Source organism: Eurosta solidaginis, chromosome 2, assembly GCF_040869045.1.
Source record: "Eurosta solidaginis isolate ZX-2024a chromosome 2, ASM4086904v1, whole genome shotgun sequence".
Taxonomy (NCBI): domain Eukaryota; kingdom Metazoa; phylum Arthropoda; class Insecta; order Diptera; family Tephritidae; genus Eurosta; species Eurosta solidaginis.
Window position 1 is genome coordinate 225,934,586 of NC_090320.1, and position 13,631 is coordinate 225,948,216.

The window sequence follows — 13,631 nt, forward strand, 5'->3', positions numbered from 1 at the left end:
GAGGATATTGATGACAATTTGTGATCGGTCGCAGCTATTAGATGGGGTGAAGCACTGCTACAACAACAACAACAACAACATAAAATTGTCCATGGTTATCATCATCATCACAAAAGAATGATCCTATTCGAGGCAAAAGTCAAACGTGTTTGTTCCTTAAGAATCGAACTGAACTTTTGCAACATTTCTACAGCCTAAAAACATGCTCAGTTGGTGAAAAATAAAACAAAATTTTTTATTTGTTTTTGAATGAACTTTATTTAAAAAGAAATTGCAGAAAATATTTTTTATCAGCATCATAATTTTTTTTCGTATTCTTCATGGGACTCACAAAAATTTGAATCCTCTATTTAATAATGATTTCTAATTTCTACTGGACGCAGTACACTCTCTAACAAGGAGTGTGGGGGGACTAAGAAGAATGCTGGCGCAGCCAACTTTCTCAATCGCCACACAAATTGATAATTCGTTATTTTTTTCTTTTTTGTTGGTTTATAATTTTTAATTTTAATGAATTTTTAATTTTTTGAATTATTACCTAACATAAATATGTTTGATCGTTTCCTACTTTTATTTTGTTTTCTTATTTTATTATTATTCTTTGTCCGCTTAATTTCATTATCATCATCATCTTCGTCATCATCATTAGCATCAGCATTTATTGCAGTTTTTAAATTCATTGAATTCTTAGTGGTTTTGCCTTTTTCTCATTTCATTATGTTCCGTTATTTTTCACACACATTAAAAACTATTATTTGTTATTGTTGCTATTGTTTGCGTTTTCACTTTAGTAATTTTTTATATTTTTTTTATTATGTTTTCAGCTATAAACAATTCGTTACAATTACCAAATGCATTTTGTTTGTTTTTATTTTTATAATAATAATTTTGTTTTTTTTTGTTTTCATCAGTATTCGTGTCCGAATCGAAATTCAGCTGTTTAAATTGTTTTTCATACACGCAGATAGATTATTGTTTCTTATTTTATAAATTAATATTTTATTTGCTTTATTATCATTCTTTCTCTCAGTTGCTATTATAATTAATTTTAATGATTTTTTATTCTTATATTATTTTTTTTTTAATGACAATGGGATTGTTTTTTATTGTGAACGAGTTATTGGTTTCTTTGTTTGTTGTTTTTGCAATTTTTTTTATTTATTAATTTTTTATTGTTATGCATTATATGAGGAATAAAAACTATCACGCACTAGAATTATCATTGGATCGGGATGTGGATGGGCCGGCCCCAATTTCATCGCCTAAAACGAATGTGGGACTCTGGCGGGACGTTGACGCAACTGGTTGATAATGATAGCCTTCACGGTAACGAGTATTTGGTTTCCTGGTTGTTTGTGTGTGACCCAGTGTTGGCCTTTGGTTAATTAATTCATTGGGTCTTTTGGCTGTAACGAAAAAAAACTTAATTATGATTTGTTTTAAGAAATATGCTTATTTTTTATGCCGAGTCTAGAAGTAAAAGCCCCGTCATATAAGCAGTTTTTCATATGGATGTGTCTTACTCAATCCAATGCATTATGAGAAGATTGTACGTATTTTTATGGAGAACGGTAGATTGAGCGATACTGGCGCCATCTGATATGAAAAAGTTGCCAACTCTCAAATTTTGTTGCAAGTAACCTTAAGAAAAAGAATTTGACATATTTGCTTTGGCCAAGGATGCAGGCACACTTTGGAAGTGAAATTTTTTTTACTACTCCTTGGTAACTTTTCTAGCATTTTTCGCAAATCAAAACTGTAATATAACAAATGAATACGACACAAAGAGGCTGTGTAGTGCAATATAGCAAAATAGCTTCTCCAACCCAATTGTCAACCTCACCTTCGAGCGGCGAATCCCGTTTCACTAGCAGACGAGGGTCTGGCGACCCGAAGCTCCTCATGGAACTTGGGGGTGGGCAAGGAGGGATGGCTTGAAGGTTTAATGTGGCAATATAAATCGTTCCCAAGATGGTCGGTCTAGCACCTTAATGATGCTGTGTTACCAGAGCGTGCCGGCTACAACAACAAGAACAACAACACAAAAATGTTAGCTAGTACTTTGGTTGTATAGGGAGAATGTTTATAACAGTGCTTCGCAAAATTTTCTATGTGAATAGGCAAAGCGAAATAAACTTAAATTGCCAAGTCTGAAATTCCTTCATGTTTATAAACGCAACATTTTGGTTGATTGTGGCGATGTTACTGGGAGGCATAAGCTTGTGTTAAACGCATCAATATGAAAAATTCCATTGTGTCGCGGCCTTAATAAGTGACGTAAGATATGAGAATTTTCCCTTTTTTGAGGGAAGAAGGGAATTTTTTTCTTCCATATAAAAAAATGGACTTTCTTGAAGCAAAACTATCTTTGTGTGAAAAGCAGATCATAATAAAACTAGGTGTCGTGGTGGTAGCCTGCTCCGCCTATCACAGCGAAGACCCTGGGTTCGATTCCCTGACAAAGTAACATTAAAAAATTTAGAAACAATTATTTCATTTGCACTAAGCAGCGGTTAGATCCGATTATCATATGAAAAATTCAACAAAAAATATAAATATATTTTAACCGATCGTATTACAAAACACAATTTTTTTTAATTAGAAAAAAGTGTTGGAAGAGAAGCTCTGCCTAAAATCTCATCGGAGGTTACCGCGCCCTGCATTTATTTATTTATTTAATATAACTAGAAATAATCCACACTTTTACTCAACTCTTACTATTTTTTACTTTGGCACACAGAAATATGTAAAAACAAAACTGGGATAACCTAAAGAGGTTTCTAATGTGGAGGAACTGGAGGAGTCGAATGGGTTTCCATCAAAGACGCTTACGACGGCGTATAACAGAGCTTGCCCTCTAAGAAGATTCCGAGGAAAAGCAAAGCCGCCATGGTGGAGGAATGAGCTGAGTTTTCAAAGAAGACTGGTAAAACAGATGTTAAAATTGGTAAAAGTAGCGGAAAGCGAAGCGTGCCGGACGAGTATAGGGATCTGTTTAGAATCGGCAAGCGTGAAGTTTCTAGTCTCGCACTAGCGAAACAGTGTGGTCGAGGAAAGTCGTAGCAAGGGGAAACATAGTCCGGGGCTAAGAAAGAGGTATGTAGAACGGGGAATGCTTAGGTAATACTGGAGAGTCGATTGAAGCGCTTTTCGACACACATTTTCCATTGGGTTATGATGCAAGAGAAACCTCTTATAAAATATCTAGGAATCATTATATACAGTCAGTTTTCGTGCAAACTTAACGTGGAGAGAGTGAAGTCACCTCCAAGGCACTTTATGCCTGCAAAAAAGTGTTGGGGTGTAAGAGGGGTCTATCGCCGTCACTCTATTTCTCGCATTGAGTATTTACAGCGACTGTAAAGCCTATTCTATAATATGGAGTCCTTGTTTAACCTACTTCAAATTAGAGAGGGTACGATATTTCTGGATGCCAAAATAAAAGGAAGTTCTGTGCACTGATTACGTTGGACATCAAGAATGCTTTTAACACTGCGAACTGGATGCAGATAATGGCAGCGCTGCGAAGCTTCGGCACACCAGCTAACTTACGCAGAATAATAGGTAGCTATCTTAAAGACAGAGTACTTCTTTTTGACACGGACCAAGGAGCAAAAGAGTACAAAATCAATGGAGGCATCCCACAGGGATCTGTTCTCGGTCCAACGCTTTGCAATGTAATATATGACGGGGTGCTAAAGATTGATCTACCAGAAAACACGCAAATTGTTGGATTTGCTGATGATGTAGCAGTGGTAGTAGTGGCCAAGAAACTGGACCTGCTTCAAGCATAATGTAATGACGCCGTAGGAAAGAATAAAGGAATGGCTGACCAATACGGGACTGGAGTTGGCTAACCAAAAGACGTAAGTGGTATTAGTAAGCTCCAAACGGTCGGCGAACGAGTTAGTCTTTTCTGTCGGGGATCACCAAATCACTTCAAAGGATTCTCTAAAATACTTAGGAGTACACGTTGACTCTAAGTTAACTTTCAAAGAGCACTTCAGAGCGGTGGGAGATAACATTGGGGGTCCGAGCGAAGCTACACGTCAGCTATTGTCCACAGTAATCAAGTAAATAATACTATACGCAGCACCAGTGTGGTATGGATCTAAACGAACCCATCAAAACGATATATTAGCAGCATACCAACTTGTTGCTTTAAGAATAGCAAGTGCTTATCGGACGGTGTCCGACGACGCGATCCTGGTTGTAACCCGGAAAATCCCAGTGGACTTACTGGCAAGCGAAATGGCCGATCTGTATAACATTAATATCGAGCGACCATCTGAAGAAGCCAAGAAAAGAGCAAGGACACAAACAATAGCTAAGTGGCAAGAACAGTGTGATGCCTCGAGTAAAGGGTGTTGGACCTTCACGCTAGTTTGGAACGTAGCTCAATGGAATGAGCGGAAGCACGGCGAACTGAACCACCATCTCACGCAGATACTGAGTGGAAATGGCGGTATCAAAGAATATTTATGGAAGCGTAGGATAGAGGAAGATCCTCTTTGCCCAATGTGTACCACGGAGTTAGAAAACGCAGAACACGTCTTGTTCCACTGCTCCCGTTTCCACGAGGAAAGACTTGCATAGAGTCTTTGGGGACGAACCTACCACGAGAAATTTAGTATCACAAATGTGAAACAAGAAAGAGTGCTGGACTACAATGAGCAAAATGCCATTTATAGTCATGAAACGCCTGATGGATGCTGAGAGGGAGCGCAGAGAAATGAGCATGCGAAACAGTGGCGATTAAATCGACACTCAGAGCAAATAGCGGGAACCTGGACGCAGGGACAACAGTAGGCTCTTAAAAAATAAGAAATATGTAACGCCACCCTGAAGTAATGCGAAAGTGGTACCGGGGTGGGCGACGGTTCCAAAACGGGACTGTTTTTTAGTCTACGGATACACGGTTGCTGCGACGGCAGAAAGCTACACTGTATGCCATTCTGCACGTTTCACCTGTAGATCTGGTGACAAAGAAGATAGCGTTTACACCAGCAAGGAGGCTCAGTGCCGCAGGGCAATTTGAGCGGAGATCATACGGCCATAGTAGTATAGCGTCATCAACACAGGGCGAACAGAGTACCTGACTTCGAATCTGCGCTTCGAAAGGTGTTTAAGAGCCACAATAGAGGTTCAAAAAGCGACCCTATACATGCTACAAACCCTCTCCTCCTTCACGAATTGAATTACATACCAGGTATATAAGGCTTTTGATTATAGGACGACGGCGATGATATTCGATTGTATTGTTGTTGCTGATTATTGTGATTTGTTTCGCTGTGTGCAGTGCTATTATTTCGATTGTTAAGTTCTTTTTGATGGTGTGTATTCGGCACATCAGTACTTTCGATTGGGCTCATTGGTGTCATTTCACGATCTTCGATATACATTTCGCTGCAATCGTCGGGCACCTGCCGATAATATTGTGTCCATGGCCATGAGGAAATACCAGACAGAATTAATGATTCAATGGCACAAATATAACCGAGTATCTGCAAAGAAACAATTTGCCAAATTTCAATATCGTTATTATCATCTAAGTGATCCTATTATGACTTAGCACTTAACATACCGCCGTAGTAAAGAGTGTATCTTTTGAGTGCTTGTTCACTAGTATGTATTCTTCAGCGTAAAGCACCATATGCGTTACAAGCGTCGAGCTCAATATTAATATCAAACCAATGCTCAGGTACATCCATGTATTCTGAAAAATATATAAAATTTGACAATTAAAAGTGGTTCTCTGTTCTCTGAGGCACGCCTCTTTTTGTCTAAACTCTTCCCTTATTGTATGTGACCCTATTGGCACGATGGGCTCGGATCCTATTGGCTTTCCGGCCGCTGCCAACCCGGCAAGCTCGTCCGCTCGCTCGTTACCATCTACTCCTCTGTGTCCAAGTACCCATGCTAGTCGGATGGTGTTATTGACTCCTAGACTGTTTAACCTCTCTACGCACTCAAGGACTGTTGATGATTTAATCTCAACTGAAGATAATGCCTTGAGCGCAGCCTGACTGCCGCTGAGTATAGCGATTTTCTCGTTGGTATATCCCTGCACACCGGCTTATGGCGGCAACTTCGGCTTGGAAGAAGCTCGGATATTTTCCGAGTGCTAGGGATATTTTGGTTCGGGGGCCGAAGATCCCCGCTCCTATGCCCTCCGGTACCTTCGAGCCATCGGAGTACCATATTATAGTGTGTTCCTGGTGAAGCGCTTCAATCCTGGAGGTGCCCACGCACACCTGTTCCCCAGCTCTATTTTGAAGCGCTTCTCAAACTTAATTATCTTCCTCGTGTCATCTCTGGGAAGTTGGAAGAGTGGAATCTGCTCCTTTAGCTTCTCCATATTTCGTGACTGTATCACTTTGCCTCTTCCACATCACTCTTTAGCTATGTTTACTAAAGTACTCTTGGCTGCCTGTCAATTATTATATGTAGAAGAACTTGGAATTAATTTACTTCCAAAAAGCTGCAATTGATCATTCCTGAGACGGATTTACATAGAACCGCGTTACTTCGCGAATGACGGCGCCATAAGTTAAGAATATCTTAACATTTTGCCTCGCTTCTTATCCCACGAGCTTTGTGTAGCAAGATACATATACGGCCATTCATTCAACTCATCTATCAGGCGAAGCAATGCAACAAAGCGCTCTATGTTAATCCTGGTTAAAGTGATGTCTTGGTACGCAAAGTTTCTAGAGCATCAATCGAACCGAAACGCACTCAGCTCTTCTAACAAAGTTGAAGCTCTTTCAGAGCTTTCCTTGTGAAGCCAGCCCTATTCCAAAATATATTTTACTCATCCAAAGATATTTTGAGTTCTCATTTCAAGGTACGTTATTGATCCGCACACATGCCTTGTCAATCCAGCATCGAAACTTTGACTCTTTTGAATTTGAAACTATCGCTTGCATGATGCTTGTAGAGCGATTCTTGATATGAGTATCGAATCAATCCTTTGCTTTCGATATCATGTCCCTACCGGCGACGCGTGGCACTTGAACGTTACACCTAAGATCTTTGGGTGACTGATTGTCGGTAACGTTCTATCGTGGACATGAAGGGTCAATATTTGCGTTATCTGTTCCTTCCACGTCGTAAACAGGTCGGTCGTGGACTTGGCCGGTGATAGTGTCAGACCGCACGAGTTGAAAATAGTGGAAGTTAACTATTGTTTTGGAAACTAATTCGTCTATTGGAGTACCAGGGCTTGTTGCCAGTATCGTGCAGTCGTTGCCATCGGCAGTGATGTATTACATATATAAACAAATTAGCGGTACCCGACAGATGATGTTCTGGGTCACCCTAGTCCACACTTTGGTCTCAATAACGCCTTCACATATACAACTAAGGGCCACTCTCTTTTAAAACTCTCATTAATACCTTTCATTTATTGTCCATGGCATACAAACATATTCCAGGGTTACCCTAGGTTCATTTTTCTACATGGTGATTTTCCCTTATTTGACAGAGGATGAAGGAAAAACGTTCGAAAAACCTCACCCTTGGTCTACAATTTGGTCGATATTTCCCAAACGTATGTGATATGGAATTAAAAACCACTTATAAACCATCTACGAAACTCTACGAAACCTACGCAGCTAAGCTCTCAGCTGAGTATGTAATGTTCGGTTACACCCGAACTTACTTATTTTTTTATTGACATTTTTTTTAAATTACTTTATATCCATAAATTTACTTACAACTTTAGTCCAATTGAAAGGGAACATGAGTGCTATATGTGAAATGTCTAAAAATAACATTAGACAGGTGATTAATAAAGAGAAGATCGCACAGAAGACCATTAATCTCAAGCGTCCAATGAGTGGCAGTAAAAAGAGGCCGACTTGTACTGTACCGGCGGAACATTCGCAGGCAAGACAAGCGGCTGATGATAACTGAAAAAGAATATACACGTGAAAAATTTGTATTACGGACATTTTTGTGGATTAATAAGAATTCAAACCTACCACCAAAAGAATTCTCACAATCCCTGTAGGCGTTTTTAAATGTTGCGGATCACAGTGTAGGGCTACACCCCATGGCAGTGGCGTTTGGCCGCTGCGCTGTTTATAATTGGCGTGCGAGTCCCAGGACGTGCACGTGCCCAGCGGTGATTCTAAGGATATTGACAGCTCACCGGCTCTGCTGCCAGCTATTTCAAAATCCTGTTCATCATCCAGCTGACAGCAGACCGGTTCTAATTCGCGTATTTCGTCCAGTAGGAGTTCTATCTCGTCCGTCCCATATAAATCAGATAAAGACGGTATATAACGTTGGGTTTGTTGCATTTCCCGTTCCGGGGGTTGTCCCACATCACCGGATCTTGTGCGAAATTATGATGATTTTAAAAATGACCAAATACCACACTTCAACCGCCAATTTGAACGTTTTTATATTAACTTGCTTGTGTTGTTGTTAGTGTTAAAAAGTATTACTTCTGAACAATTGTTGCTTCTCATTGGCAGTTGTTGTTGTACAATAAAACAATATATTTGTAGATGATGGATGGGATATTTTGTATGTGTGTACGCTGCTGCAAATATTTGAAGTCTGATTGATACAGGGAGATTGGAGCCAATGTTGAAGGTTTATATATTTGATGAACGATTTTTATGATAAAATCTGCAAATAAAAAGGAAAAATTTTATTTAGATAAAATCGGGTTAAGCAACTACTTGGAGGTGCACATACAAACATCTTGTTCTACTTAAACTAGCCTTTACCCGCGGCACAGTCCGCACGAAGAAGGCCCATACTAACACTAGGAGCTATAGCATGGTTGCCGGCCACGGAAAAACGGTACAACATTGAAAGGATGAATAGAGTACGGCCGGAAGCCCTCAGAGGGATAACAGGTGCACTTAGGCCGTGTCCAACTGACGCACTTAATGTGCTTCTAAACCAGGTACCTGATGAAGCGGCTCTGACAGTGTTCGAGAGAAAAGTTCTTCGAAAGATTTTTGGACCTCTAAGCGTTGGCGATGGCGAGTACCGAAGAAGATTTAACGATGAGCTGTACGAGCTCTACGCAGACATCAACATAGTCCAGCGAATTAAAACGCAGCGGCTACGCTGACTAGGCCATGTTATGCGACTGAAAGATGACGCTCCGGCCAAGAAGTGTTTCTATCGGAACACGCCTATGGAAGCAGAGGTAGAGGGCGGCCCCACTCCGCTGAAAGGACCAGTTGGAAAACGATTTAAACTCCGTTGGTGTGATTAATTGGCGACGGATCCAAAATGGACTGCGGACAGTCCGTCTACCCAACTTTGCTAGTATCTTCCAAACGGAAGTTCTGGGTATAAGAAGGACGTGTACATCTCTGCCGGAGGACTCGGTGAGGGTTGGGGGGGGGGCAGGTGTGTATTTACTCAGATAGCCAAGCAACGCTCATGTCGGTTAACTCCGCGATCAGTTCGTCTGAGGCCGTCAGCAGCTGCAAGAAGTCGGTTCAACCCGCAGCGAAATTCGCAAACATTACTGTTACATGAGTACCTGGTCACAGGAACATCGAAGGCAAGGAGAAAGTGAACGAACTTGCATGGTCAGGGGCACTGCTAGAGGCAGGGGAGATGATCGAGTTGCATCGTGCACTTACATCAATCAAAAGAAACATACATCGAGATTCATGGAGTTAGCGGTCTCATACTGGTATTCCTCCGACATCTGCAACATAACCAAGCAAACATGGACGAATTACGATAGTAGGAGAACAGAGTACCTACTAAATAGGTCGAGGAAACAAATCTTTTGGATCACTGCCACAATCACGGGACACTGGCCGCTTAGCCTGCACGCCTCGAGTGTAAGGATCCCTTTTATCAGAATTTTCAGGAGCTGCGGCGAGGGGAGCAATAAAGAAACAGTTGCGCACCACCTGTATGAATGCCCAGCTCTATCATATACTGGGTTTCTAACTATGGGCAGGTATATAACTCCGGAACTTAAAGAAATAGCTAAATGCTCTGTAAAAGAAATGAGCAGGTTCATCGGCCGCACCAAGCGGTTCAACAAACTAAGTACCGACTAGCCATACTAAAACAGTATCAATTTGTTACAGGACAAATATGCATCAAAATGGCTCGGGTCTTCGGCGTCCGGGCGATATGGTCCCGATATGATCCTGAAAACAGTGTCACGGAACTGGACAGGACATAAACTTGAAATATTCCGAAATTATTACGCAAACAATCATCAAATAGTCCGGAGATAAACCCACAATGATCTCAAAATATTCCAAATTTATTCAGGAAACAATTCCAGAACAAACCGGCGAAAGTCCTGAAATCATTCTGAAATAGTCAAGCCTAAAGAAAACCCCAGAAAAAGAATGTGTAAAATATCTAGAAATAGTACCGAAACAGCTATAATCTAATCATCCAAAGAAAGTCAAGAGCGATCAGGAGATAGTCTCGAAAAGATCCTTTAATTAAGCTGAAAACTGCCCACTCTAAAAAAAAGGTTTAGACGGAAATATAACATGAGCTATATATTAGTAATGCCAAAGTTTGGATGTTTGTATGTACAGATAGGTAATAGTCTCGAAGGATATATAGGACTAAATTTTTCGAAGGAAGTTACCAATTGCCCCTTGAGTTTTCGGTTTCAAAAGGAACAAAAATAACCTCGAAAACAACCTTGAAATTCTAAGGAGGCAATTTCGAGACGGTTACGAAATTCATCCGTTGATATTACAACGAAAACAACGAAGAAACTGGTCCGAAAGGATCCGAAAACAATCACTAAATTGTCCTGACACAGTCTAATAATCTTGAAATAGCCTCTAAAAGGTCCTTAAAGCAATAATGAAAAGAACTCTAAAAGTCTTGAATTTAACTTGAAATAGTCACAAAATGATTATAAACACATTCCCGAAATAGTCTTGAAATGAGTATAGTCCCGAAACAGTGCGAAATAGTTCCGAATTTATCCTGAATCGATCCAGAAAACAGTCCACAATGATGGCAATCCCGATGTTTACATCAAGACTCCCGAAAAGATTCTTAAACTGATGCGAAAGTTGTCCCGAAGTTATCGGAAGATTCTAAAATAGTCCTGAAAAATCTTGAACTAGGGCTCAAGAAATAACTTGAAGAATTCCAAAACGGTGCATATATATTCCCGAAACAGTATTGAAAACCAAAAGATCCCGAACCCAATCCCAAAACATTTCGGAAATAGTTTAAAAAATTATTTAGAAATAGTCCTGAGCACATCCTGAAAATGGTAAAAAATAGCCTCGAAGTTGTCCCGAAAATCATTCCAAAATACTTCCGAAATTATTTTGGAACCACCTCGGTGTAATCCTTAAATGATATCGATATGATTCTAAAAACGATCATTAAAAAAATCGGCACACTCAAGCTTGGCAACCCTGTTGACGGACCTAAATACGCGACTGTGATGGATTCGTCTATCTTGCAAACAGCATTACCAGCGGAAACGTATCGGCTTATTAATCAAACGGAGAATAACTTTTGTCCACAGGTGCTATTTTGGACTGAGTAGGCAATTGAGAAATTAAGTCCTCTCGTGACGAACGGCTCTACAAGTCGCTCATCATACCTGTCCTAATGTATGACTACCGAATCATGGAAGGTGTTGATAGAAAGTGAGATGGCCCTTGAAATGTTCGACAGAACAGTTCTCCGGAAGATTTATGGTACTATCAGTGATGCCGACGGCAAGTATCGGAGGAGTACGAGCTTTATCTTGATATGAAGGTAGTGCTGCTAATAAAATTCCCAAATTTTAAATGGTTACGATGACGCTCTGGTCAGGAAGGTAATTTTATCTACACCTGTTTTTGGAAGGAGAGGAAGCTTGGACCTCCACTAGGGTGGAAGCAAAAGGTACAGGGGCTCTGTAGCGCAACACCTTCGAATGGTTGCCAACGCAGCTTTGTAGCTTCTACAACCGAATTTTCAATCTCACCTACCTATTGCGAATCCTGTTTATTAACAGACGAGCCCAAAAACGTCACGGGTAGGGAGAGGGGGGGGGGTGGGGTTGGATGACCTAGAAGGTTCAACGTGGTCATATAAAAACGTTTCCACGGTAGTCGGGCTAGGACCTTAATAGTACTATTTTACGGAACTTACCGGATCAATAACCGGCAAAGGACCATCAACAACGATAAACCCCCACAAAACCTTCGGGACTCTTTATCGATACAAGCAGAAGAAGAAGGAAGGTGAGGAATATTTGACTTCCCTTAATGTGCTACCAACTGGGGCCAGTTATCGCTAGCTTACTTGATACTCCAAACTCTCCTAAGTGTTTAAGCGCCTATTAATGATGGTGATGATCTGGCATTCAATTTGTGGGTAAAAACGGAAGCGAGGCAGTATATGTTCGCACTGCAGCATGGCAATGTTTCTCATCTGTCTTGTCTTGCTCTATTCAAAGAATATTCTTGTTATAAACTGTAAACCATGTCGCCACTGTTACACACAGAGATGCCTTTTGGTTAAGCGACGACGCTTCAATGGCTCGGAAACCTTAAACTTAAGCAAAGTGAAAGATCCTCTTAGTAAATAGTAAATACCACTACCCACATTGCCATTTAGTTTGGAGCCATGGCATAGGTCTTACAAAGCTTCTAGTATTTGTAATGAAGACAGAGTTATTTTATAACATAGGCCCTGGGTTTTGTTAATGGCTTTCAGTTTGGTAGTTGAGAAAACTTCTGTTCAGTTCAACCTAGCCTAGCCTTGGAGTGATCCATGAAATGAGTATGGTATGATGTCCAAGACAACTCCTAGGTATTAAACTTCTATATCTCAAGCAGTAAACATTTCATGAGTAAATTCTATACTAAATTTTTTTCCACAATTATCCTAATCATTATATATATAATTTCTGATTGCTGTTTTTATGTTCGGGTCCCTTTTTCGCTCTTATTTGGAATCCAAATCTATAAATAAAGTTTTCGTTGTAATGATAGAGATTCGGGCTATTAGCGAGCTTTGGGCAATTTTGGTCGAAGTGCTTTTGTTTAGCTATATTTTATTAAAACAAACTAAACTAAAACTACAAAAAATGTTGCGTCTGTATTCGAAGCTCTGCTGGTTTTGTGCACCACTGATGTAAAGAGTTCAAGGTTGATTTCACTTGTTAACATTTCACTCCAAGAAGTCCCCAAATAATTTATATGTCACCATAAAAGCCTTTGAACATACATACATACATACTTTCATACATCCATATATATTGATATTATTAAAAATGTTTTTTAAACTATTTACCGCAACACGTTTTTCCAAAACTTAAGAGTACGCCATCAACCTTTACAAAATGTTTTCTTTACACACAAATCGAGTTCATAAATAACTAACGAGGTATGTATGTACACACACCGAGAGAAGTGTACTATAATACGGCCAAGTCAACTTAGAATGCAGCTTATGCATATTACCGTTATATCGTTAAGTGTACATGTGACTTGTGCGACAACAATAATGACTATGCAACAATGCAATAATATATCTGCATATTATACCCGAGGTGCAACTACTATCTTAATGGATACAGAAAACCAACTAACCCAACCAAACCAGCCTAAACCCACAAATTCACGAGCCCAAAGTATTCAGCTCAGTCAGTCTGAGTT

General features: G+C 40.1%; 1 protein-coding gene across 5 annotated transcripts in view; it reads right to left on the reverse strand.

The window, feature by feature from the left end:
* Positions 1-217: 217 nt before the first annotated feature.
* Positions 218-13,631, reverse strand: part of LOC137240648 (uncharacterized) — a 169,517-nt gene continuing 156,103 nt past the window's right edge. For 4 of the 5 annotated variants that reach the window (XM_067767158.1, XM_067767161.1, XM_067767160.1 and 1 more), the window contains exons 2-6: positions 7,986-8,640; positions 7,719-7,913; positions 5,585-5,716; positions 5,207-5,504; positions 218-1,406 (exon numbers count right to left, since the gene is read on the reverse strand). In XM_067767158.1, the coding sequence (XP_067623259.1) occupies positions 1,204-1,406; positions 5,207-5,504; positions 5,585-5,716; positions 7,719-7,913; positions 7,986-8,306 (1,149 nt within the window). In that variant the 5' untranslated portion in view covers positions 8,307-8,640 and the 3' untranslated portion in view covers positions 218-1,203. Of the gene's footprint in view, positions 1,407-5,206; positions 5,505-5,584; positions 5,717-7,718; positions 7,914-7,985; positions 8,641-13,266; positions 13,435-13,631 lie in introns of those variants that run through there. The other variant, XM_067767159.1, reaches the window with a different exon arrangement.